The sequence below is a fragment of the Dipodomys spectabilis genome, unplaced genomic scaffold (genome assembly GCF_019054845.1).
Source record: "Dipodomys spectabilis isolate Male_0828 unplaced genomic scaffold, ASM1905484v1 ptg000187l, whole genome shotgun sequence".
Lineage (NCBI taxonomy): Eukaryota > Metazoa > Chordata > Mammalia > Rodentia > Heteromyidae > Dipodomys > Dipodomys spectabilis.
This window is the reverse complement of record NW_024870864.1, coordinates 12,933,548-12,961,265: the sequence shown is the minus strand read 5'-3', so window position 1 is coordinate 12,961,265 and position 27,718 is coordinate 12,933,548. Positions and strand designations below refer to the sequence as shown.

General features: G+C 46.6%; 1 protein-coding gene across 1 annotated transcript; it reads left to right on the top strand.

Annotated features, from left to right (window-relative positions):
* On the top strand, positions 1 to 27,718 carry Edar (ectodysplasin A receptor). Its single transcript, XM_042695530.1, has 11 exons — positions 1 to 51; positions 838 to 960; positions 1,875 to 2,056; positions 10,065 to 10,150; positions 16,373 to 16,459; positions 17,630 to 17,755; positions 17,848 to 17,922; positions 18,103 to 18,175; positions 21,505 to 21,664; positions 23,622 to 23,682; positions 27,396 to 27,718. The coding sequence occupies exons 1-11, from the start codon at positions 1 to 3 to the stop codon at positions 27,716 to 27,718; spliced, it is 1,347 nt and encodes a 448-aa protein (XP_042551464.1).

Genomic DNA, 27,718 nt, shown 5'->3' with positions numbered 1-27,718 from the left:
ATGGCCCATATGGGGGACTGTAAATGGACGCCCTGGCTCCCTGTCCTGGTGGTAAGTGGCTCTGAGCACCTGCTTACACCGCCCAACTCTGGTAATGATGGACCAGAACCTCCTCTCCAGACCTCAGCCTTCACCAGCTGTGCTACCTTAGACCGGATCCTTAGCATCTCCAGCTTCAGCTTCCCCCGCCATTAGACAGGATGACAGGAGCAGCACCTCCTTCTTAGTGTTCTTCTGGGGATGAAGTGAGATCATTTCTGCAAAGTCCTGTGTACTATCTGTCCTCCAGTTAGATTGAAGATTGGATTCTAGTGCAGGATCATGGATGAAAACATCCCTAGGGCTTATGGGTGGTGAGCTAACCACAGCCACCCTTGTGGGATGAGTCCACAGTGAAGAAATATTCAGGGTTCCTTTTAGGAGTCTTGGTGGGGATGCTATATGACTGAAAGGCCAGCTTCAGAGGTGCCACCTTGGCCATGACAGTAGAGAGAATCAAAGGAGGACTGCATGGGTGAAGGAAACTTGAGACAACCTTGATGGGGTAGAGGGAAGGCAGGGACAAGGTGGGCCGGGGTTAGACAGCAAAGTAAGAAGGAAATGGTTCTGGATGGTGGCTACTGATGAGAGGTGGCTATGACCTTGACCAGCCAATGGCCTACAAGTCCCCTGGTTGCAGCACCAATGCAGGACTCACTGGGCCGCACCCTCCAGGATAAGGCTGGCACCACAGGGGCCTACATTCCCAGATAGACCTCAGGCCTCTTGGGCACTACTTTGAGCAAGTGTGTGTGTGTCTGGAGGAGGCACTGAGACCCAACAATGTTTCTGTGGCAGGTATCTCTGATGTGCTCAGCCAGGGCAGAAGACTCCAATTGTGGTGAGAATGAATACCACAACCAAACCACCGGAATGTGCCACCAGTGCCCCCCCTGTGGGCCCGGGGAGGAACCCTATATGGTAAGGACCATCCTGGGCACAACTGGCTGCCTGCAGTACCATTGTATTTTACCAATGGTCATCAAGTGTCTCCCTGTGGTTGCTGGCTTCTGAGGCTGAACTGTGATGTGTCCAGTGCTCTTACTGGCTGACCATTTATTGGCAGATTCCTCAGGAGTTGTGAATTCTTTTCTGTGTGTATGCTGACTCTGAGGATTAAACTCAGGGATTCATATTCTTGTTTGGCTTTATTTTTTTATTTTTTGCTTAAGGCTGCTCTTCTACCACTTGAGTCACACTTCTCCTTGTGGCTTTTGCTGCTTAATGGGTTAATGGGAGATATGAATCTCATGGACTTTTCTGCTCCGGCTGGTTTCAAACTGCTATCTTCAGATCTCAGCCTCTTGAATAGCTAGGATCACAGATGTAAGCTACCAGCACCTGGCAAGTGATCAGTTTTTTTTTAAAGGAAGATTAATTTCTTGTTCTACCCTGATTAAATGAGTGTCTGGTATCTAAAGTGGAAACATGCCTGAAGTTGTCTCTAGTAACAGAATTATCTATCAATTTGAGGATATCATCTCCCTTCCTGTGCAGAGAGGAAAGTTAAATGTGGATGCTTAATTTATTCAAGCTCAGTACTTCCAAGTTTCAGTCTTGCATAGCACTGAGAAAAGTCAGGTCCCAGAGCTGTTCCACTGATGGGAAATTCCAGAAGTCAGTGGACTTAGGGACCTCAGAAAACATCAGGCAAGCCTAAGACAAGCTTACAGGGAGAGGAGAGAATTTGGCTAGAGCTGGCAAAGTGAGGGATTTGCCATGAAGATGAGGCAGGAAGCTAAGGCCTGGCAAGAGTAGCTTCCGGAGAAAGCCAGCATCCAACTAGACTGACCCATCATGCTCACCATGTCTTCTTATCTACCGCTCCCTGGCAGTCCTGCGGCTATGGCACCAAAGATGAAGATTATAGCTGCGTGCCCTGCCCAGCAGAGAAGTTTTCCAAAGGAGGCTACCAGATATGCAGGCGCCACAAAGATTGTGAGGGCTTCTTCCGGGCCACCGTGCTGACACCAGGGGACATGGAGAATGATGCTGAGTGTGGCCCGTGTCTCCCTGGGTAAGTACCAGCTATGCTGGGAAGCCCCCTGCCCAGTGAGAACCCCTTCAATGAGACCAAAGGTCTGACCCTTGTCCCCAACTGTTGAAGCCACATCCTGGGATGGCAAGGCCTGTTACCCCTCACTGGCAGGCCACCCACAAACTGTGTCTGTGCCTCTTACGTGGACAGAAATCATCATCCTTGCAGTATCTTCTAACTGCCCAACTGAAACAAAATCGGCTGAATACTTACAATGAAACAATATAGGTGAGACAATTTGGGGAGGTAAAAACGAAGATTCTATATAGAAAAGTCTTATTTCTAGTATTATTAATATTCTGGGAAATGAGAATAAAAGCTACTAATAAAAATGAGTCATACAATGACTATGATTCTACCACAGTTATATATCAAAAGTCTTCCAAAATAAATGATGCAGTTGGCCTGAAAGGCAGAAAAATAATATCTTCCTTTTCCCAGATAGGGAGTATTAGCAAATTCTGCCTGTGACCAGAAAAAAAGAGCCTGACACCCAGTGAATACTAAGCAACAGCTGTTGCTACTGCCTCCCTCTAGTGGCTACAAAACATAATGCACTGCTAAGGCTGCACATGGAAAGCATGTGGAGGGGTTGCAGGTGCTGGTGAAGTTGATCTAGGTAGTGATGATGGTAATACACATCATGATGGAAGTAGTAGGGGTGGTGACAGTAATGAGGAAGTTGGTGAAGGTAATAGCTGGTGATGGTGGGAAGAGAGACAGGGTGATGCTGAGCGGGTGGTAGATGAGTAATAGAGGAGATAAGGGAGATGATAGTGGTGGTAGATGGGCCACCAGTGCAGCACTTGTACATATGCTGTCTCCCTTGATCACTGAACAGAACTAAGAGCAGAAAGAAAATAAGAATAATAAACTCAACCTGGCACTAGTGGCTCACACCTTTAATCCTAGCTACTCAGGAGGCTGAGATCTGCGGGTCTCGATTTGAAGCCAGCCAGAGCAAGAAAGTCAGTGAGACTCTCTTCTCCAGTAAATTACCAAAAATAAAAATCTGGAAGTGGTGCTATGACTCAAGTAGTAAAGCGCTAGCCTTGAGCAAAAGAAGCTAAAGGATAGCGCACAGACCCTGAGTTCAAGCCCCCAACCCACCCCAAGACTGGAAAACTACAAATAAACACACAAAACCAGATTTTTATAAGTATGGAAGATATTAGACTATCCTCCTGGAAAACGCAATAGAGATAGATGGTTTGTGATCAAGTAGTTTCAGTGGGGAGATCCACCAAAAGGAACATGATAGGTCAAATCAGTGTGTGCCCACAGCTACACAAACCCTCACAGAGGCTGCTCTGTGCAGCTTGCCACAGGAATTCAGCATGGTCTTGACCTTAGACAGCTAGAATCATCCTCTAATAGCTTAACTGCATACTAGAATTTTATCTTGATTGACTTCTGATTCCTTGATTTCATTAATTTTTCTTGATCGGAATCCATAATACATGAGAGAAATGCAAATGCTTTTGTGGATTATGCACAGAAAAGTATGCTTACTTTTTCATGCTGCTCTAGACAAAAAAATGAGCACTGAAAAAAAAAACCTACATTTATTTCAAGAGGATCCCAGTGTGGGTACCTGACCATATACTCACAAGCAACCTTAACATCTCCATTATTTATTTTCATAAATAAACTTTTCATCCAAAAGAGACCAGGTAGGTACTAGTGATACAAAGAGAAGATACAGAAACAAGCAGCCACAATAGTATGGGAAGGCACGTAGTGCTCCAGAAATGGGGGAAAATCTCCCTCACCTTATGATTAGGGAGGTGGGGTTCATAAGACCTTAAACTGGAGATGATACTGGGGCTGGGATGTTAGAAATGAGACAAGTCAGGTGTTGGTGCCTCATGCCTGTAATCCTAGATACTCAGGAGTCTGAGATCTGAGGATCATGGCTCAAAGCCAGCCTAGACAAGTAGTCTGTGAGACTCTTATCTCTAACCAGCAAACAGCTGGAAAATAAGCTGTGACTCAAATGGTAGAGATCCAGGCACAGTGCTGTGGCCCTGAGTTCTAGACTCAGCACCAAAATAAAAAGAAGACAGAGAGACAGAGAGGAGAGGAAGAAGGAAGAAGAGGAAGAGGAGGAGGAGGAGGAGGAAGGGGAGGAGGAAGAGGAGGAGGAGGAGGAGGAGGAGAAGGCTGAGATCTGAGGATCACTATTCAAGGCAAAGTCCATGAGACTCTTATCTCCAATCAACCTCCAAAAAGCCAGAAGTAGAGCTGTGGCCCAAGTGGCAGAGTTCCAGCTTTGAACAAAAAAAGCTAAGGAAAAGTACCTAGTACTGGAGTACCCATATGTATGTATACATACATGTACATGCATGTGCACACTTGCACTCACATGCACATGCACACACACACACATACACACACTTCAAATTGCTTAGTCCCCAAATCTACCAGAAAGTGTCAAGTCTCTAAAGAAAGTGTGTTTAGCTTCCTGCCTCTAAAAAATGTGAGCAGATACAGATGGCCTTCATAGAACTAGTGGAGAGCCTGCTTTATCCAACTTGATTACCTCTCTGCCCTAAAGGCCCTCTTTGTTCATTTGTATATATGTACTGGTACTGAGGCCTCTCGCTTTTGCTTTGCTTTTTCTGCTGAAAACTGGCACTTGAACCATACCTCCATTTGTGGCTTTGTTGTTTAATTGGAGATAAGAGTCTCTCCGATATTTCTGTCTTAGCTGGCCTCAAACCTCAATCCTCAGATCTCAGTAGCTAAGATGACAGGCATGAGCCACTGAGACCCATCCCAAGACTCTATTTAAACAGACTCTTGTCCTGAACTGTTCACTTTCCCCAACAAGAACAAGGGGAGAGAAAAAGGAAAGAATTATAGACCGTCTTCAACTTAACAGTTTTCCATGGGAACAGATACTTTGTCTTCAGCACCCAGGACAGAGCGAGGCTGACTCCAAAGCCTCCTCCAGGGATTGTAGAAACAGTACAGCCAGTGCCTTATTTGGCTCTGTGATATGGCATGTCTGTTTCAGTCAAGCACTCCCAATCCACAGGCCACTAAAATAGAAAGTCCCACCTTATTTCTGGTCCCTACGGCCCTTTTTAGGGGCTGAGGCCTACTCTTGTTATGAACCCAAGGCTGGACTGGGCAGGACCCTGAGTAGTACTCACTTGCTCACAGATTTCTTGCTGAGTCACAGAGGATTATATGTGCTTTGGCGAGCTGGTATTATTAGCTCCATGAAAGGTTGTTTTCATTCTGAACCCCTGTGGTTATAGGCTGCGGATACAGATTGCTTCCATTACCTGGAGTCTGCCTTTCCAGCCTCAATGGTTCTACTCTCCCTTCCTGTGGTTTGGCAGGTACTAGCTCATTCACAGTCCCTGCTCACGCCTATCCAATGTGTCTAAGACACTTGCTGAACAATAGGCTTTCCTGTTGGGAAAGGTTTGCGTGGGCAAACTGGCATAACCTCTCCCCACCCTATACCACCTTGGGCAAGGAAGAAGGACAGAGTTGGGTTTAAAACCTCCCTGGCATCACCGGCCCCTGAAGAGCTCCTCGGGCCAGCTCTGCCCCCGCCACCCCCTTCAGACAAGCAGTTTCACATTGGTTCTAAAGGACCTAGGGGCTAGCTCTTCTCACCACCAAAGGAGAGTAGGGCATATCATGGCTCAGGGACATCTTCTAGCAAGCTCAAGGGTCCCAGAAGAGGAAGATCTTCCTAAGAAATCTACCCTTATTGTCTGGGAAAAGACTCTAGAGGCTCCATTTAACTAACTCTTGCCCGGAGCTGTGCATTTTAAGCAACCCAGGAAGAACAGAGGAGAGAAGGAAAGAAAGAACAACAAGCAGTCTTCAACTTAACAATTTGTCAATTTAAGGATGGTAGAAATGGAACATTCATTCAATAGAAGCCATACTTCAACGTCTAATAAGCTAAGCTAATGGATAGTCCCCAAAGAGCCATGCTCATTTGCTCTCAGAAAAATGAGTACTGTGTGGATCGTGTGTGCCTAGACCATTGCCCCCTAGCTTTTGCACTCAATGCTGGCACTCTACCACTTGAGCCAGCTCCACTCCCAGCTTTTTGTAGTTAATTAGAGATTAACAGTTTCATGGATTTTTTTCTGCTCAGTCTGGTTTCGAACCACAATCCTCAGATTTCAGTCTCCTCAGTAGTTAGGATTACAGATGTGAGCCACCAGCACCCAGTTATACTGAGATTGATTGAGATAAGTCACATGATATAACCAATACTTTATTATGAAGTAGAATTTCATGATGTTACATAGATGCGTTTTCTGGGTATCCAGAGGGCATCTCCCGGGGCTGGCTAGAGGAAGGTTGATATACTGAATGCATTTTCAGCTTCATGGTATTTTTAACTTAAGAGACAGATCCATTGTAAACCCTGGAGCATCTGTGGTTAAAATTGAAATGTGAATAAAGCAGTCTGACGTCAGACCTTTATAAAAAGATAACTGGACTTGATACTCTAGCTAAGCCACAGATCCCTTCAAAACCGATGAAACTCAATCAGGTGGCAGAAGACAGGCCAGTGTTCTCCACCCTGCCTACCCTGCATTAGCACTATGGAAGCTAGCATGCATTTTAAAATGTTCTGTGCAGCAGTACGAGAACAAAGCGGCTTCTCATCTGCAGGCATTTGCCCCTCCTCCCAGGTGGTCAACACAACTTTTTGACCATCTCCTGGAGCCAACCTGGTTTGGGTTTTTGGTGTTCTGCTAGATAGATAGATAGATAGATAAATAGATAGATAAATGTAGATATAGATATAGGTATATCTTTCAATTTTGTTTCTTTTTTTTAATTTTTTATTGTGAAAATACCATACAGAGGGGTTACAATTACATGGGCAAGGTAATGAGTACATTTCTTATCAAGCATTGTTGTCTCCTCCTTTTTGTTTCCCTTTCCCATCCCTTCCTATCCCCCCTCCCCGCCTTTTGTTTGGTTACCACATTACTTATTACTACAGTGCACAGCTTAGACCAAACACACAAGTGGGGTCAGGGAAGAATCTTGGAGCCAAAGCCATTCAGAGCCCCTGTGGAAGTTAGAAAGCGACACCCCGTGAACACAACTGTGCACCAGTTGCTGGTGTCTATAACCCTACCTATTAAGGAGATTACGGTCTGAGGATGGAGATTCAAAGCCAGCAGAGCAGAGAAGACTCTTACCTCTAATGAGCCAGTAAAAACCCAGAACTATAGGTATTGTTTACGTGGTAGAGCACCACCTAGAGTTGAAAGCCCTAATTCAAATCCCAGAACAGGAGGGAAGGAAGGGAGGGAGGGAGGGAGGGAGGGAGGGAGGGAGGGAGGGAAGGAAAGGAAGGAAGGAAGGAGGAGGAGAAGGAAGAAAGAAGGAAGGAAAGAAAGAGAGAGAGAGAAAGAAAGAAAGAAAGAAAGAAAGAAAGAAAGAAAGAAAGAAAGAAAGAAAGAAAGAAAGAAAGAAAGAAAGAAAGAAAGAAAGAGAGAGAGAAAGAAAGAAAGAAGAAAGGAAGGAAGGAAGGAAGGAAAGAGAGAGGGAGGGAGGGAGGGAGGGAGGAAAATAGGGGGAAAGGAAAGGAAAGGGAGGGAAGGGAAGGGAAAGGGAAGGAAAAGGGAAAGGAAAAAAGCAAAGAAATTGCTGAATGTTGGTGGCTCACATCTGTAATCCTAGCTACTCAGGAGGCAGAGATCTGGGGATGGAGGTTCAAAGCCAGCCCAAGGAGGAAAGCCATGAGACTTTTATCTCCAATTAACTACCAAAGTCTGAAAATGCTCAGGGACAGTGCCCAGGCCTTGAGTTCAAGCCCCAGGACTGGCACAAAAAAAAAAAAAGAGAGAGACTACCCAGCCCCCTCCCATATAAGAGTAGTCAATGGGCAGCAGCACGTGCCTATGTGACAAGAAAAGGCCACCACAAGCTGCCCCAGAACTGACCAGCACCCCTCTTTGGTGCTCAGCAGGCAAGGGGCCCCATTGGGTCCAGTGTCCCATATCTACTGATGTAGCTTTGGAATATCCTGTCAGACAGAGCCTACAAGGGGTGCTATCAGAATTGGGGAGGCTGTGGTCCTGTTCTTTTTAAAGATCACAAACAACTCTTTGGGACTTCTGTCCATCTTGGCATATTGAACTGTTGTGGAGAAGCAGTGTGTCATTCACTAATTTGACCCATCAATATCTAGCTAGAATCTTCCTTCTAGTATATAGCCCAAGGTACAAAGAACCTAGTGTAAACAAGCTCTTCCTTCAAGGGCACCCAGTGCCTGATGAGATGAGGGAAAGAATGCCACGGAGGTGGACAGATTGGTGAGAAGAGCAGGGGCTCGTAGCACTCAGATGCTAAAAAACTGGGATGGGAGCCGGAAGTGACGCTGTGGCTCAAGTGGTAGAACGCTAGCCTTGAGCTGAAGAGCTGAGGGACAGCGCCCAGGCCCAGAGTTCAGGCCCCACAAGCAGCAACAAACAAACAAACAAATAAACAAAAACTGGGATGGGGGAGTGAGTCACTGTCTGCTCATGGAGCCAAATAGCAGACCCACGCCCCCTGGTGGGAAGATCCATCATTGGTTCCCATGTCTGCTCCACAGACAAAAGATACCTTCCAGAAGGGGCAGAAGAGTATGTTTGAGAGAAGATATTTCTAGAAGGCTTAACTGTAAGACTGGCTGTTGTGGTTTCTGAGAGGTGTTTTGAAACTGGTTAATTAATGTTTACAAGATACACAAGGATCTGAGGATAAAAGGCTTTGAGGAAGAGCAGGCAATTACAGCCATCATGTTACTGAGAATAGTCCAAGCACAGGAAGGCTGGAATCCAAAGCCTCCCCCCACCCAGCCCTCCCGCATCGAGCTGCTGTTAACCACAGCCATCGTCAGGACTTCATGGAGCACAGCTAATAAGAAAGAGATTAGAAACCAATCAGAAAAAGCCCAATAGCAGGGAGAGATTTTCATCCCTTGAATTGTAATGAGGAAAAGTGTTGGCACCCGCTCAGTTCATTGAATCGACTTCTCACAATGTGATAAATGGCTCATGATCACCATTAAATGTTTGTTTATGGAAAATGGCATGTGCCAAAGTGGAAGCCACAGCTGCTGAGGGAAAGAGGCTAGAGAAGAGGACAGGGCCAGAGGGAGGCTGGTCCTCTGGAAGGAAGTGGCCTGCAAGGGCTGGGCCTCACAGGCAGATTGCTGATGGCAGGACCCAAGGTCACTAATGTTGCCATAGGATGGGTTTAGAAACAGCAGCATCTGCATGTGTGCATGTGTGTGTGAATGCATGCGTGTGTGCATGCATGCGTGTGTGTGCATATGTGTTCGTGTGTGTGTGCATGCATGCGTGTGTGTGTGTGTTTGTGTGTGTTACTAGGGCTTAAACTCAGGGCCTGGGCACTCTCCCTTAGCTTTTGATATCTAGTAAGTGGTCTTTGCTTCCTATCCCATCCTTTCTGGATTCCAAGATGGTTGCCAAATGACTGCAGGAAATAATGGCTCAGAGCAAAGGACACAGATACAAAGTGTAGGCTGGGAAGCCTGCCTGTAGTTAATTCATGGGCCCAAGTAAGGAGTCTCCACTTCGCCGTAAAAGTAGCTTTTAAGTACTTCTTACAAAACTGGCCCAGCTGGGACTGGGAAGGTGGCTCAGTGGTAGAGTGCTTGTTTCGCAGGCATGAGGCCCCGGGTTCCATTCCTCAGCACCACATAAACAGAAAAAGCCAAAAGTAGTGCTGTGGCTCAAGTGGTAGAGCGCTAGCCTTGAGCTGAAGGGTTCAGGGACAGTGCCCAGGCCCAGAGTTCAAGCCCTATGACTGGAAAAAAAAATTGGCCCAGCTGAACACCACCAGGAGAACTCAGTGGGCACCGATGCTGTTGTACTCCCTGGGCCTCGACTCCCACCATACTCTGATTCCTGGCTTTAACCATGGCCTAACCATGCCCACCTCACTCACCTGTCTCTACTTTGTCTTTCCTTGCCTCTAATAGTTACTACATGTTGGAAAACAGACCCAGGAACATCTACGGCATGGTCTGCTACTCCTGCCTCTTGGCGCCCCCCAACACCAAGGAATGTGAGTGTTCTGCCCTATCAGAAAACCCCATTTGTCCTGCACTGTGGTCTTTTACTATAGTGGGTGTAGAAAAAAGCTAGGTCCAGCACCTGTAAGAGATCATTACCCTGATCTTATGCCTATAATCCTAGCTACTCAGGAAGCTGAAATCTAAGGATTGTGGTTCAAAGCCAACCCTGGGCAGAAAAGTCTGTGAGACTATTATCTCCAATGAATTACCAAAAAGATAGAAGTGGAGCTGTGGCTCAAGTGGTAGACTGCCAGCCTTGAATAAAAGAGCACAGTGCCCAAGCCTGTGTTCAAGCCCCAATACTGGCATTACAAAAGGGCTGACACTAATCAAGAGGCTGTAGTCATAAACTGTTTTGTTAGATGGCACCTCCTTTGTACAACTATTTAAAGATACTCTAAGAACAAAAGACAAGATACAGGGTTAGGAAGGTGGCTCAGTGGTAGAGTGCTTGCCTTGCATGCACGAGGCCCCGGGTTCCATTTCTCAGCACCACATAAGCAGAAAAAAGCCAGAAGTGGTGCTGTGGCTCAAGTGGTAGAGCTCTAGCCTTGAGCTGAAGAGCTGAGGGACAGTGCCCAGGTCCAGAGTTCAGGCCCCATGATCAACAACAACAACAACAAAAAAGACAAGATACAGTTCAATGGGGGGAAAACAGAAAGGCAATCGCACTAAACAATAAGCAGGTATGGATGGGGCCCAATGAAGTGAGGAGGAGAGCCATATGTACCCACAGACTTCCCTGCTTGCGCTGGCTTCAAACCACGATCGTCAGATCTCAGCCTCCTGAATAGCTAGAATGATAAGCGTGAGCCACCAATGTCCATCCATCTGCTTTTGTAATGTTAAAGAAGAGGAGGTTCTGGGCATCTTGCTCATTGAGGGGCTTACTGATGCTGTATGTCTGAGTTGGCTGAAAGTGTTTCTAGCAAGTCTTGGTGGCCCCCACTTTGAACAGCTAGTGCAGGTCCTATGACTCAACCCATTTTCCAGGATCAGCCTCAAGAGTTGCTTAGCAAATGCTGTAAGTACAGGGCACCCCCTCAAGACAGCTCTAAAATCAATAAACAAATCAGTCTTAAAAATCCAAACTTTTTACCTGCTGTAGAGAACCCTTGCCAGTCTAATACACGCTAGCATATTTATAAATTGTATGGATTTACCAAACCTCAAAGACCCCTGATATTCTATTATCGCTTTCAATGGGAACATAAGCCCCAGTAAGCCTTGTGTTCACAATCCTGGAGTGCCCCGAGGAGAGAGCACAGTACCTGCATCCACCTGTCTCTTTCCTCGGTGCTGCCAAGTGCTCACAGTGAGCCAAGTGCATCCACTCCACTGTCTTGCGCATTATATTCAACCCTGAGTGGAAGTCTGCACCTTGTTTGTACTACAGTTTTCCCCAATTGGTGTCAAACACCTTGACTTACTCATTCAAAGCCGGGATCTGGCAGGGTGTGGTGTCTCATGCTTGTAATCCTAGCTAGACAAGAGTCTGAGATCTGAGGATCAGGATGCAAAGCCAGCCTAGGCAAAAAAAAAAAAAAAAATGGGCACCCCCCCCCCCCCGCCCTGAAAATCTCTTATCTCCAATTAACAAGCAAAATCTGGAAGTAGAGCTGTGGTTCAAATGATAGAGCATCAGGTTTTAGTAAAAAAAGTCAAGCCAGAGTCATGAGTTCAAACCCCAGTACCAACACACACACTCACACACACACACACACACACACACACACACACACACACACACACACGTGCCATAGTCCACATGAAAGCAGAGATCTACAGTGGACCACCCAAGGAAACCCCCATGGAGAAACATTACCATTTAGTAGCCTGTTCCAATGAAGCCACGTGACCTGGAGTGATGAGTCTGGCTTTTGAATGGAGTGACTGTCCAGGCACTGGTCATTGTGAAAGTGCTAAGCTAAGTATCACCAGACCAGAGTAAAAGCTAGTGCAAGAGAGCATGTGTGCTTGCCGCTCGCTCTCCTGGAGGACCTGCACTGGGCACCTGCCAGCCCTGCATGTGCGGATGAATGGTTTATCTGTTTGCTAGAAGCTGGTGACATTCACACAGGAAAGAGCAAGAAGAGTCTATCTAGCCTTCTTTTTCCCTTCCTACTCTGTTTCCCTAGACCGAGGTTTGCCTTATCCTCTTGGACAAATTCTTAAGATTAACATGCACACTTTTGAAATTCTGGGATGTTTTTCAGGCGTTCTGGGGCAGTTGATGAGGAGCAGGTGTGTATTTGCTCTGAGGACTTTGCCAACCACGCAGATGCCAACACCCCTTGGCTTCCCTCAAACCATACTTGGTGCTACCCCTTAGGGCCAAGTCCACTCACAAGTTGTCCCTGGAAATGGGCTCATATGCCTAATGATGGTGCCGTGACTTGAAGTGAGAGACTTGAGACAGAATGCATAGCCCTGGAGGTTAGCCTGGCAGCCCAGGACAGGGAGGGCAGGTTTTTATTTGGGGGGGGGGGGGGTGGGTGGCTCATCTGGTCTTCTTACACTTTTTCTGGTTTGGCAGATGCAGGTTATTGAATTGGGGAACAAACCAGACCAGATAGTTGCAGGTCATTTTACAGTATGACTGTACTCAGAGCAGATTCTATTCTTTTTCAAAGTGTTCATTTCTTTGTATGTATGAGCATATTCCTTTTGCCTGTCTGCAATAGAGCCCTCACTCTAGAACATTCTAGTGCACGTGTACATTTATTTGCATTGTGTCTCTTCACCTTTCTCCCTTCTCTGAAAGAGCACCATCACTCCCTTGTTGCCTAGCTCCGAACCCCAGGAGAGGCCCACTACCGGGGCCTGAGGGTGTGTGGCTAGAATTCGCACACCATTCTGCTCCTCCTTCTGTGTAAATCATAGGACTCCACATCTGCTGCTGCAACCCTGAGGGGAGAGTCTAGCCTCCTAGCACACTGTCTAGGAGCCCTGAGGCCACCAGTGGAAAGGATGGGATGGGGACCATCAGGACCCAGTGGGTACTCCCTGTGGGGTTTAACTGAGGGGTAGATACGGGCAGCCAGCTCCAGTCCCAGCATGGACACACTGAGCTCAAGACAAACAGCAGTGTTGACCCAAGCTTGTGGCACCTACCATACTCCTGCTCAGATGTGCCCAGAGCCAGAGTATGTTTGACAAGGGAGCTCCAGCCGCCTCCTGGCTGGTCCGTGCAATCTAGAAGCTCAGTCTACTCCAGCTGGGATTCAGTTTAGGTCAATATCCAGTGCTTCAGACAGAAGTATGGCTGGCCAGGCAGGCAGTGCCCGAGGGGCTGGAAGATGTCCCTTAACAAGCAGCACCTGCACACTGGCAACAAGCTGGCCTCTACCAGGGGGCAGAGGCATTTCGTAAGTCTGTGCTGGCGAGGGTGTTTTCATTGTTCCTCACTAGACAACAGGCCTGGGCATATTTATGTCCCTGTCCCCAGCCTGGTCATTGCTTCAGCCTGCAAGCCCCAGCAGGAAGGGACAAGAAGAAACAAGGGAACTGACATCCATACACACCGCCCATAGCTGCATTTTTTTCTCTGCCAACACATCCTAAGCTCCCTCAAACACCTTCTAAGCAGACATTTTAGCTTTATTTTAATATCCTATATGTTCTGTGTGTGTGTTGTGTGTGTGTGTGTGTGTGTGTGTGTGTGTGTGTGTGTGTGTGTGTGTTTGCTGGTTAACTGGAAAGAGGACATTTGGATTCTTCTGCTCAAGCTGGATTTGAAGCTCGATCTTCAGACCTTAGCCTCCTGAGAGGCTGAAATTACAGCCTCAGCTAGGATTACAGGCATGTGCCATAGGTGCCCAACTTGTCTTTTGATGTTGTTTTTGTTGCTGTTCGAAAGTTGTTGTTGCTGTTTCGAAAAGGAAAGTAGGCTCTGCTTGAACAGGAGCCACAATGCTTCCCTTTCTCCCTGATCTGAGGATACTTGTAAGTTGTTTCCCAGTGTAATGCAAGTGGCAGGACCTGCAGCCAGTCATATCTGCAGCTAGAGTTAACAACCTTAAACAGGCTAAACACTAAATATCTGCAAAAGGCCTCAGCAGGATCTGTGAGCAGAATTTCTCCCATTTGATGGGTGCACCTGGCTGCAGCACCCCTTCCACCAGCTCCTTCCCTATCATGACACTGGTTCTGGGCCAAGTATGGAGGCTTAATTTCAAAATCAGACCTTAGTCAGGTGCAGGTGGCTCACACCTATAATCCTAGCTACTCAGGAGGCTAAGATCTGAGGATCTGGATTGAAAACCATCCTGAGATAGTTCCATGAGACAGTTACCTCTAACCACCAAAAAGCTGGAGGTGGAACTGTGGCTCAAGTGGTAGAGTCTCTAGACTTTGAGTTCAAATCCCAGTACTGGCACACAAAAACAATAAAATAAAATAATAAAAAAGCAGACCTTAAGCTTAGAGGTTAGCAAACAGAAAAAGAACTTCCAGTTTTCCTTGAGAAAGACAAGGAAACATCTTGGCCTCCGTGAACAGGTGCCATTTCTCCTGGCTCAGATGAGGGGTGCCCATAGTTCAATTTCTGTCCACATAAGAGACCAGTCTCTAATCATCCAGAGCACTGACTACAGCTCAAGTTTGCCTTCAGCTTGCTGGCTTTCTCTCACATCTCCACCCTATTTTATTTCCAAGCTCTCTATTTTTCTAACAAGGTGTGAAGACTGAGTAGGGTCAGAGCCCTCTCTCCACTTTGTGTGGATGCTTGAGGATAACTCTCAGCAATCCACTCCCAGCTTGCACTAGCCCCTGCTTCTGGGCTGTCCCAGTACCATGCATACAGCAGGCCCATGCTTCTTCCGAAACCTTCTTTTAAAGAAAATGGCCCTGCTAGGAAAGTTTGTTTTCACGGAAGCCTTGAAGCAGTATGACCTGATCTATGTACAACCTCATGTCATTCCTCTTGGCAGGACTGAGCTAGAACAAAAGGGCCTAGGGTACTGACTACAGAGAGGCAGGATGTCCTTTCTGGACTCACAAAGTACAGATCCACTTCACAAACCTCTCCAGAACTGGTAGAGACAAAAAAAAGGAGTGGAAAATTGGGCTGAGTGCCACTACACTCAGATCATAGGCTCAGGCCAATAATCCTAGTGAATTTGGAGATGGAGATCAGAGGATCTTGGTGCAAGGGCAGTTTAGGCATAACAGTTCATAAGACTCCATCTCCACCAATGGCTTGTATGGTGGCATGCACTTATCATCCCAACCATGGGAAAAGCACAATGGCTTCACACAGTGCCGTGAACCTGTTACCCCCAGTGACAAAGCAGAGTGCCAATAGGAAGATCACAGCCCAGGCCTGAGTATAAAGTGAGACCCTATCTCAAATCTAACCAACACAAAAAGGGACTGATGGCATAGCACAAGTGGTAGAGCACCTGCTTAGCAAGCATGGGGTCTTGAGGTCAGACCTTAAGACCACTAAAAAATATGAAGAAGAAGAAGAAGAAGGAAAAGAGGAGAAGAGAAGAAGAAGAAGAACGAAGAGGAGGAGGAGAAGGAGGAGGAGGAGGAGGAGAAAAAAATAATAATATCTAACGCTCTGGGTTTGATCCCTAGCATGCACACACATACACACACACACACACGTGTGTGTGTGTGTGTGTGTGTGTGTGTGTGCGTGCACATGCATGAAAACAGAAAGGCCTTAGTAAAAATTCTAGAGGGAAATTATACCTAAACTAATGTCAGACAATGAGGCTCAGGTGATTTTTTTTTCATTTCTTTCTTATGCTCTTTATTTTTCCCCAGATTTTAATAATGACTATATATTACTTTTAGAGCTAGAAAAGGTATTAAGAACACTGTTATTTGTAATTGAAAAAATTAATCAAGCACTAATAATACCTTCCCAGACAGCCACTCTCATCCTGATAGATCGTACACTTTCCCCAGGAAGACAAAGTAGGTGAGCCTGCAAACCACCAGCATTCACTATTTCCTCTTAGCATGGGTGTCACACGTATCTTTTTATTTAGAGACCAAGAATCCCAAGAGGTCAGAATAGAAGCAGTTAGGGATAATTCAATGTGCTAAGAAATACAAATATTTCCTCCTCATTCCTACTCCCCACAGCCAGTCACAAGATAGAATTCCAGATAAATCCTCCTCATTACTGTGTCTTATTGTGCAACCCTTGAAGGTAGTATTTCCCCAGATCACTTATGGTGATTGTGTTTTCCTTGCAGGCATAGGAGCCACCTCAGGGGCCTCTGCCAACTCCCCCAGCACCTCTGGAGGCAGCACCCTGTCCCCTTTCCAGCATGCCCATAAAGGTAAGGAGGACACCTAGGTGTGATTCTGGATTCCAGAGGCTCGGCAAAGGTTAAAAGGAAGAGGGAAAGCCTGTTAGTAATGATGGTGCCAGCATGCTCTTCCCCACCTGCAGATACTTCCCTAATGTGATTGAATCACAGTTGGAGCCCGAGTTATTGGAAGTCAGTAATTATCTCTGCAAGAATTGGAATTGATGCTCCATGGGTATCCTGGACCCATTAGAAGACGCTAGAAATAAAGGCACTTGGCAGGGCAGCCTGTGGTATGCTCAAAGCGCCTGGAGCAGGATGAGGACGGATACTTCCTGTACCTTAATTCAGCCAGAAGTCAGGGGCAATGAGATTGTTGGCTTTCATGTAAACCTATGCACCTTCATGTCATACATTAATGCTCTTTTCTTTTCTTTTGGTATTGGTACTGGGGATTAAACTCAGGGCCTATGCACTGTCCCTTAGCTTTTTCATTCCAGGCTAGCACTCTTCCTACTTGAGTCATAGCTCCAATTCTGGCTTCTTGGTAGTTAATTGGAGTCTCACAGACTTTCCTGTCCAGGCTGGCTTCAAATCACAATTCTCAGATCTTAGCCTCCTGCATAGCTAGAATTACAAACATGAGCCACCAGTACCCAGCCTTGATGCTCTTTTTTTGAGGGGGTCCGGTCGTGGGGCCTGAACTCTGGGCCTGGGCGCTGTCCTTCAGCTCTTCAGCTCAAGGCTAGTGCTCTACCACTTGAACCACAGCGCCACTTCTGTCTTTTTCTCCGTATGTGGTGCTGAGGAATCGAACCCAGGGCCTCATGCATGCAAGGCAGGCGTTCTACCACTGAGCCACCTTCCCAGCCCTGGAAATGTCCAATTCTTGAGCTGTGCTTCCTCACAGCACTCTGTTCGTGAGGTTTCTCTTTCCCCATCCTCATCTTGGGCTCCCAGTCCAAGAAACCAGCAGCCAGGAATAACCAGGAGAACCCACATGCTGGGCTTCCTGCTAGTGAGCAGGGAGAGGGGCTGATAGCTAGTTCTGACCTAGCAGCCAAAGCATGCTCTGAGAGCTGGACTCTTGAGCAAGGCCCCCTGAGCATGTCCCCATGGTGAGGCCATTCTCTCAGGGGTCATGAACCCAAAGGAGAGACCTACAGGGGCATTCATGTCACTTTCCTCTGATGTCAGCAGAGCTCTCCGGCCAAGGACACCTGGCCACCGCCCTAATTATTGCCATGTCTACCATCTTCATCATGGCCATCGCCATTGTCCTCATCATCATGTTCTACATCATGAAGACAAAGCCTTCTGCCCCAGGTGACAGCTCTATACCTTACCCTTTATCTCCCATTCTTTACCAGTGGGAGATCCTAGCTGCTCACTCCCTCTCTCCTTTTCTCTCTAACCAGCCTGCTGTACCAGCCCTCCAGGGAAGAGTGTGGAGGTCCCAGTGGGCAAGGACGAAGAGAAGAAGGAAGCTCCAGGTCTGCATACTTATCCCACATACAGCCCTATGGCTCATGTCCATCTCTCCTCTCATGAGAGACAGTGCACCATCATGTGCTGGTTCTTGAGCAGAACTGTGGTAATCAGGCAAGAGGAGGCCAAGCTCAAAGCTTTGCCACTGTTAACTCTTCCCTTCCCCACTTCCTGTCTCCCTACAGACAGTGTGGTGATTTTCTCTGAGAAGGATGAATTTGAGAAGCTGACAGCAACACCAGCCAAGACCACTAAGAGGTATGTAGAGCCAGGCAGGGTCTCACACTTAGGTAAAGCAACCTTTAACCTTTAGCCTCATGGTACCATGACAGTAAGTGTTCAGAGTTGCTGATGCCTGGCTGGCACTCCCTGACAGAGGGGTACAATCTAGGTAAGCTTGGGCTGCTACATGAGGAGCAGGTATAATACCTGCCTGCTGCTCCCAGTCAAGCCCTCCCTCTAAGACCTCCCAACTTCCTTTGACCTTTGCTTTTGGATCCTTTCTCCATGCTGTGAGAGGCATCTGTGACATAAATCAAACCCTGACTTAGGTTCCCCCAGTTGCCAGCAATGCTAAAGGCAGCATCAAGAGCCAGTACTGGCATTGCTATTGTGCGATAATGATGGTGATGACAGCTAATAATACTCAGGACTTGTTGCCTGCCAGGTGTGCCCACTCTGTCATAGTGTTCTTCTGCTACAGACTAAGAGTAGCACATGCTGGCACCATCCCTGCTTCCAGGGTTTGGAAGTTGTAACTGAGCCATTGTGTGAGCTGGCATCTGAATCCAACTTCATATGATCCATTTAATCTTAGTGCAGTAAGTCTCCAGAGGAAGAGGTTTCATCTATGAAGTTTCACCATATTTACCACACATGAAGCTGTGGAATCAGCCCCTACCTTAAAAGTGAGGGAGGAAGTAAATTCTCATTCTCTACATTGAATGGTTATTTGGACTAGATGCTGTTTAAGTCCCAAAAATCAATGCCAAGACCTCAGTCCCAGCAAGTCACAGTGAGAGCCCTCCCTACCAGGCCCTGCCTGGGAAAGGGACTCAGTCTACCCAACACCTCCTTTTGCAGTGGGTAGACATTTTGAGCACATTGCTGAGCCAACCATGGAAGATCAGGGCATTCAACCTCTTCTAATTCCAACCTGGAATTCTGTCTCCATGGTGCATGGACTCTTGCAGACCTTCCCTCCTTAGCAATAATGAATCCAAGTGTCTCTACAGTGTTTTCCCATTGAGAGCAAAGACCAGTGCATTCTCATTTGGAAATTTCTAGCATCTCTCAACACTTCCCACATCAGAACAGGAGGCAAACAGAAATCCCAACATCACTAGGCAAGAGAAGCAGATATTGTGTGTTAAGCTAGTCTGTTTCTTGGGGAGGAGATGGTTTCTGTAAGTGCCTCAATTCTGATTGGCCATTTTCAGCCCAGGGGATTTGTGGTCTGAGCCCCGTGAGCCATGTGCCAGGAGCATGGTGCCACTAGGATAATGCTAGACTCAAGGTGTACTTGTGGAGTTGACTCCCAAAGAGACTTGCTGGAGATGGACACAAAACTGTTACTCCAGCTAGCTGCCACGGCTCATGCCTGTAGTCCCAGCTACTCAGGAGCCTGAGATCTGAAGATCATGGTTTGAAGCCAGCCCAAGCAGTAAAGTCTTTAAATTAACCAGCAAAAAGCCAGAAGTGGAGGTATGGCTTAAGTGGTAGAACACCAGTCTTGAGCAGCTAAGACAAAGGGATAACACCTAGACCCATAGTTCAAGCCTGAGTACCAGCCACACACACACACACACACAAAACAACAAAAACCTGTTTCTGTAGCCATCAGTCAGTATAATCCAATTCTGTCTCAGCTCTCTTTTTCCAGCATTTTTCAATTATAAAACTAGAAAAATTGGAGTAGCTAAAGGGCAGGAATGTACCTCATGGCTTAAGTTTCACCTAAGAATAGTAGAAAATTGCAGGACTGTGCTTGGAAAAGATTAATACTAACTTTGTATATAAATGTTAATTAAAAATTAAAACTGACATTGAGGCTTTAAAGGCAACAAAGACTTGAGCTCATTCCTTCCCTCCTTCCCTCCCTCCCTTCCTTCCTGTCTGCCTACCTGCCTGCCTTTCTTTCTTTCTTTCTTTCTTTCTCTTTCTTTCTTCCTTTCTTTCTTTCTCTGTCTGTCTTCCTTTCCTTCCTTCCTTCCTTCCTTCTTCCCTCCCTCCCCCCTCCTTTCTCTCTTTCTCTTTCTTTCCTTCCTTCCTGCCTTCCTGCCTTCCCTGCATGCCTGCCTGCCTGTCTTCCTTCCTTCCTTCCTTTCTTCCTTCCTTCCTTCCTTCCTTCCTTCCTTCCTTCCTTCCTTCCTTCCTTCCTCCCCTCTCTCTCTTTCTCTCTCTCTCTCTTTTTTTCTCTCTCTTCCTTTCTTTCTGTTTTTGCCAGTCCTAGGAAGCCACCTTCCTTGTCTGGCTTTTGGGTGATTAATTGGAGATAAAAGTCTCACAAGCTATCCTGCCTGGGCTGCCTGGGAACCATGATTCTCAAATGAGTAGCTAGGATTTCGGGTGTGCACCACTGTGCTGAGCTTTTGTTTCCATCCATAGCTGTCGGGTCTTAGGGACACAGATGTGGGGGCCACAGGATGGTATGTGGGGACCGCGTGCTGCCTCTCTGGCCTGCGGTAGATGAGGCCCAGGGATTGGCTAGAAGACTCAATGTGAGGCCCTGCAGCCCAGTGAGGAGGTGCTCTGCTGGGGACTTCAGTGTGACTTTATGTTCTTTGTATTATCCTGCTGCGTTTGCATAAAATCTTCATGGCTGTAACGTGGTTACTGGCAAATATAATCCTTTCTTTTAAGGTCTTTAGCCAAACCACAGGAAGTAAGCAGAATGCTTATCAAAAAGAATGTTGTTTTTTGTATATTTGGAATGGTGTAAGAGTTTAGGCTCCAAGCCACAGGTGTTGGGGCCAGCTAGCACCGGTCCTGTGTGACCTGGGCCGTGAGCAGTAGATAGACACCCAAGCTGTGTGTGACCCTGCCCACCCTCCGGAGCCACAGCCAGCCCTGCCACCCCACTGGCTGAGAAGGCGCTCCCCAGGCCCAAGGCTCTGCTTAGTTCATTTTCCATCGTTTTAGTGAAACCTGCACAGATCCAGCCATATCATCCTGGCTTAACATGAAGACACAAGATTGGCTCACTTTCTGGGACTAAATACAGGAATCTAGAACATTCCATTCTGCACATCCAGGAAGCGCCAGACACTGTGAAGAGATTCACCCATGCTGTTCTCAGTGGTGGCCCTAACTTTTCCAAATTCCCGTGTACCTGGTGAACCCCAAACCTGCACTCACCCCAGTCACTCCCATACTAGAGCTGCAGGTTTGGAAAAGAGCAGGGAGCAGGGATATGTCCTTTTTAATTCAAGTCCTCCCACCTAGAGCCTTCAAGGTGCACAAGTCACCGCCCTCCATTGTCTGTGCTTGGGTGGCAAGATTACCCCACCACCACCATCCCCCCTCCCCCCTCCCCATAGAGAGGTTGTCAGTGCTGCCACTAACAGGTGTACCTTGTGTTTCTGCAGTGAGAACGACGCCTCCTCTGAGAATGAGCAGCTACTGAGCCGCAGTGTGGACAGCGATGAGGAGCCAGCCCCTGATAAACAGGGGTCTCCAGAGCTGTGTCTGCTGTCACTCGTGCACCTGGCCAGGGAGAAGTCTGTCACCAGCAACAAATCGGCTGGGGTGAGGCTCTTGCACACATGGCAACGTACTAAGGCCCACAGTGTACCAGTGCAGTGACTCCCAGCCCCAGACAAGACCCCTGTGTTGAATGAGCTCCTGTAAAACAGGGAATTTCTCCCATGAGTCCCCACTAGGACATGGGACATGGTGACAGGTCAACAGACAGAAAAAAAAAAAGACTCTTTTGTTGTATTACTTTATAGAAGAATTGGAAATCTCATAAGCAAAAAGGAAGAAGTTAAAAATACTTGAAATTCAATAAAATAATAAAAGAAGAAACCTTTAGAAACACATTGGTTGATATCCAACCAACTTTCTAAGTACAAACATATAAGTATCTGTAGGTTTCAAATTCAGGGATTCAACCAACCATGGAGAGAAAATAATAACAAAAAAATTGAATTTACTAAATATATACTTTTCTTCTTGTCATTATTTCCTAATCAATGAAGTATAATAATTACAGAGCATTTACATTATATTAGGATTAGAAGTAATCTGGAGCCCGGCGCTGGTGGCTCACGCCTGTAATCCTCCTACTCAGGAGACTGAGAACTGAGGGTTGCGGTTCAAAGCCAGCCCGGGGAAGAAAGTCCATAAGACTCTTGCCTCCAATAAACCACCAGAAAACTGAAAGTGGTGCTGTGGCTCAAGTGGTAGAGCACTAGCCTTGAGCTGAAGAGCTCAGGGACAGTGCCCAGACCCAGAGTTCAAGCCCCACAACCAACAAAAAGAAAGTAATCTGGAGATGGCTTGTATAGTGGAAAATATGCATTTTATACAAGGGACTGAAAAATCTGCAGATTTCGGTATACTCACAGTTCTGAGACCAGTCCCCAAACAAATGATTTCATGTATGTATACACACACACACACACACACACACACACACACACACACACATTTCTGTATGCATCATTTATACAGAAATAAGATCACACGTACAGTTGTCCAAAGCAGGCCACCCTGGAGTCTCTATGACCCCAGATGTGGGCATAAGGCTCTGGTGTATGTTCACTCTCCTTCCTCAGCCTGGGCCATCCCTACAGGCCAGCCAAACCATGGGGCAGCAATATAATGGAAAACAAAAATGCCCAGTCGGGATCCTGAGACAACCCTGGTTCTGCTGGGACATGGTGCTCTGGGATGCTTTGAGTTCCATGATGTCTCTAAAAAGGGCTAACGCTTAGGAGTTGGAGGCATGGCACCATTGGTAGAGAGCTAGCCAATGAACAAAAGTATCAATACCAACTCTGAGTCCTAGTTTCAGACCCAAAATGAAAATAAAAAGGACCACCATGGGCTGGGAATGTAGCTTAGTGGTAGAATGCTTGCCTAGCATGCATGAAGCCCTGGGTTTGATTCCTCAGTACCACATAAACAGAAAAAGCCAGAAGTGGTGCTGTGGCTCAAATGATAAAGTGCTAGCCTTGAGCAAAAGAAGCTCAGAGACAGTACTAAGACCTTAAGTTCAAGCCCCAGGACTGGCAAAAAAAATGGGGGCAGGGATGCACCACCATTTGTAGTGGGCTTTGTTACAAGAGCTGTGAGTGCTGCTGGCATGGGACTTTTCACCCAAGGCCACTCAGCACCTGTCCCTGCAGAAAGCTGTCTGGCCCTGGGAGGAGAAAGCCCCATGGATCTGCTAGCTGTTGCATGCATGGATGGTTTGCTAGTCAACTGAGGACTCTACCACCATCCTTCCAAACACATTGATGCCAGATGTGGCCTTGGCTGTCCAATTGAGTCCAAGGAGCAGTTCTAGTGTGCACCACAGATGTTCACATGAAGGAACCACTTTCCCCTGCTGTACTGGGCTGCGCTCCCTCTGGGGGACCTCCTGAAGCATCCTTGAGCTATCAGGGTAAAGCCTGTAGCTGACAGTCCTGCACATTCAAATGTCTACTGCCATTCTCCCTTTCTGAGGATTAACCTCTGAACACGTTTTGTTTTCTAGATCCAAAGCCGAAGGAAGAAGATATTGGACGTGTATGCCAATGTGTGTGGTGTTGTTGAAGGTGAGCGTGGCTGTGTCTCTGAGGGTACACTTCCTTGCAGCCATCCCGGGGCTTGCCCAGTGTCAACCCTGGGAAGCTTGTCTGCTCCTGTGTGGGAAATGGAGGGAACTAGCCCACGACACTGGTCACTCCTTCTTTCAGACCTGCAGCCTGACACCACTTCCAATTTGGAAGGAAAGGGAATATGATTGCAACAGCTAAGGCCTCTCTCCTGGCATTCCCTGCTGCCCTTTCCCTTACAGGACAGGAGATGGCAGTGCCAAGTGAGGTCAGGAATGCGGTGGTAGAGCCACATAATATCAGTGCCTGTATCCAGGCATGTTGTCAGGGCAATATCTGATGGCAAATACCTGACATTAATCCAGTATAATCAAAGCCAATTAATAATGGAAACGTGTTCTGACAAAATTGCAGTTATGCTTTCTTTTTTTGTTTTCACTCGGGGCTTTGAATTTATAAACAAGTGTTCTACCCCTTGAGCCACACCTCCAGTCAAGTGAAATGATTTTGTTTTTATGTGAACATCTTAGTGATTTGCACAAGCCAGAATGGCTACGCTGTCACCTGGCAATTTAATCTTAGGGGAACACTGTTGTATTTTTACCCTGTCATAGACAGAAAGGTCATCATGCACACATGGCTGTATCTAGAAGTCTCTCTTTCCCATCCTGAGCATCACACAGGATACCAGCTAGCCTTAACAGACTTCCTATCTCCTGCCAAAGCTGCCACCTGAGCAGCAAAGTCAGACTGCCTCACAGAAAACCAAGCCAGATCTGGTACAAGCTGGTAAGAAGCAACAGGATTAGGAAGATAAACCTTTCCTTCTGAAATCCTAATCCACAGATATCCCAATTGCTGCAAAATCCAGTCCCTAAATTACCTCCTATTCACCTTGAAGCTAAACTCCTCATTGCTGAGGTAAGGATTTTCCTGCTTCTGCTTCCTGGCATTCTTCCACACATTCCCCAGTCTGGCCAAGCTGGAGGGATGAAGCTGGGTGCACATTCCACGGCTCGTGGCCCACATGAGCTGGCTGCAGCCCACCAAGCCTGAGCAGGCTGGCTGAATGCTCTGTTGGCCAGAATAAAACCGCTGAGCCTGAGTTTCAGGGCCAAAACATTCTTCTTGATTGCCAACTGATGTTTGGCATCTCTCCATAAATACCTACCTGGTCAGCCTGCCTGATCAAGCCTAGCATGGTAGGAGCTATTGTCTGCCCAGTGAAGGTTGGTCTGAGGCTTGCATTCCAGCACTCCAAAAGCTCATTCTCCAAAGAATGTCTTCTTGGCTTTAAGAGTCCATAACTCTAGGGCAATGATATTAAAGTTAGTTTTAGGAACTCTGAGCACAGAGGGGACCTTCCAATGCATCTGGAAGGGTAAAATCATGAAGCCCTGTGCTCTTGGCAAGTTCATACGCCATCATGATCCCATCACAACCTTGGCTGAGAGTCTCAGAACAGCAGAACCTAGCACCAAGAAGATCTCCCTGGAGATCCTAATACCATCTCTGTCTACCCAACCTAATCCATCTGCCACAAGGTCTTAATGTTATTGATAAGGGTGAGCCCCAGACATATCTTTTCATTCTTTGGGGTTTTCTGAGTTAAAATTTTATTGTGAAATGGTTCTTTTTTTGTATTTGTATGCCAGTACAAGAGCTTGAACTCAGAGCCTCATACTCTTGCTCAGCTTTCTTGCTCACAGTTGGTGCTCTACCACTTGAGCCATGCCTCCAGTTTGGCACTTTGCTGGTTAATTGGAGCTAGAAGTCTGTCCAGGTTGGCTTTGAACCAAGAGCAACCATGTTTCAGCCTCCTGTGTAAGTAGCTAGGGTAACAAATGTAAACCACTGAAACGTGGCTATGTGGGATTAGTCTTACCATACAATGGTTAAGAGGTAATATAATGGGATCCTGTGTGTCCTTTATCCAGGTTCTCCTAATAATAATGTCATGCAAAACTGTACATAAAAGTCATAACCATGACTTTGATACCAATAAAGGGGAGATGGGGATAAAGGCAGCATGTGGCTATACCTTTCTGTTACAACAGGGAACCTTCCTACTACCCCTTTATAGCAACGTTATTCCACCCCCTTAGACCCTGGAAACCACCAATCTGTTCTCCAGATCTTCAAGAATGTTATAAAAGTGGAATCAAAGTCAAAGCTGAGCGCTGTGGCTTACATCTGTAATCCTAGCTACTCAGGAAACTTGATCTGAGGATCACAGTTCAAAGCCAACCCAAGCAGAAAAATCATTCAGACTCTCACCTCTAATTATCTAGAAGACAGCTGAAAGTAAAGATGTGCCTCAAGTGGTAGAGCACCAGCCTTGAGTGAAACAGCCAAGTGAGAACTTGAAGCCGAGTTCCAGCCCCAGTACCAGCATTAAAGAAAGAGAGGAGCAGGGAGAAAGGGAGGAAGGGAGGGAGGGAGGAAGGGAGGGAGGGAGGGAGGAAGGAAGGAAGGAAGGAAGGAAGGAAGGAAGGAAGGAAGGAAGGAAGGAAGGAAGGAAGGAAGGAAGGAAGGAAGGAAATGAGGGAGGAACAGAGGGAGAGAGGAAGGGACAGAAATAATGAGAGGGAAAGAGGAGAGAAATGAAGGAAGAAGGAAAAATGTAATCATATAGCATGTAGTCTTTTTGTTTGGCTTTTCTTATAAATCAAAATCACTGGGGATTCTCCAGGTTGTTGCATGTGTCAATTCATCCCTTCTGTTTCTGAGTAGTGTCCCCTGGTAAGAACAGGCCAGGGCTGTTAACCCTTTCTTTGTTGATGGGTAACTGGGTTGTTTCTAGCCAGGGTCCATATATAAATGCTATAAACATTCCAGGGCATGTTTCTATATGAACATAGATCATTGTTTCTCTGAGATAAATGCTCAGGAGTGCAATTGTGGGGCTGCATGCTAGTTGTATATTTTGTTTTTAAAACTAGCCAAACTGTTCCAAAGTGGCTGCACCATGTTATTATATCCCACTAGTAATGTATGAATAGCTCAGTTTCTCCACATTCTCACCAGCATTTGGTGTGACTACTATTTTTGCCTCTTGCTTTTTCCTTCTTTCCTTCCATCCTACCTTCCTTTCTTTTTTTTCTTTCTTTCTTACTTGCTTGCTTGCCTTACTGGGAATTGAAGTCAGGGCCTTGAGCTCTCCCTGGGCTTTTTTCTATTATTAGTAGCACACCATCACTTGAAAAATATTGTTCTAGACATCAGTGGCTCACACCTATAATCACAGCTACTCAGGAAGCTAAACTCTGAGGATTGTGGCTCAAAGCCAGCCCTGAGCAAATAAATTCAAGAGACTTATGTCCAATTAACCAGCAAAGTGTTGGAAGTAAAGTCAAATGTTAGAGCATCAGCTGTCACTGGAAAAGCTAAGCAAGAGCAGGAGTCCCTGAGTTCAAACCCCAGTACATACATACATATATATATATATACACATATATATACATACGTTCATACATATACATATACATATATATATATATATATATATATATATATATATATATATATATGTTTGTGGTATCTTGGTCTAATTTAGGTATCAAGCTGGTAAATATTTCTTTCTTTCATTTTCTTTATTTTTCTGGAATAGTGTGGAATTGGCGTTCTTATGTAAGCATTTGGTAGAATTTCGTTCTTAGTGGTATTGAACTCCTGTTTACTGCCATTTGTGACTATAAATGTTGTCCCCCTAGGTCTCAGCCCCACAGAGCTCCCCTTTGATTGCCTGGAGAAGACAAGCCGCATGCTGAGCTCCACGTACAACTCTGAGAAGGCTATAGTGAAAACATGGCGCCACCTGGCCGAGAGCTTCGGACTGAAGAGGGATGAGATTGGGGGCATGACAGATGGCATGCAGCTCTTTGACCGCATCAGCACTGCGGGCTACAGCATCCCAGAGCTGCTCACAAAGCTGGTGCAGATCGAGCGGCTGGACGCAGTGGAGTCACTTTGTGCGGACATCCTAGAGTGGGCAGGGGTTGTGCCCCCTGTGTCCCCGCCCCCCGCCGCATCCTGA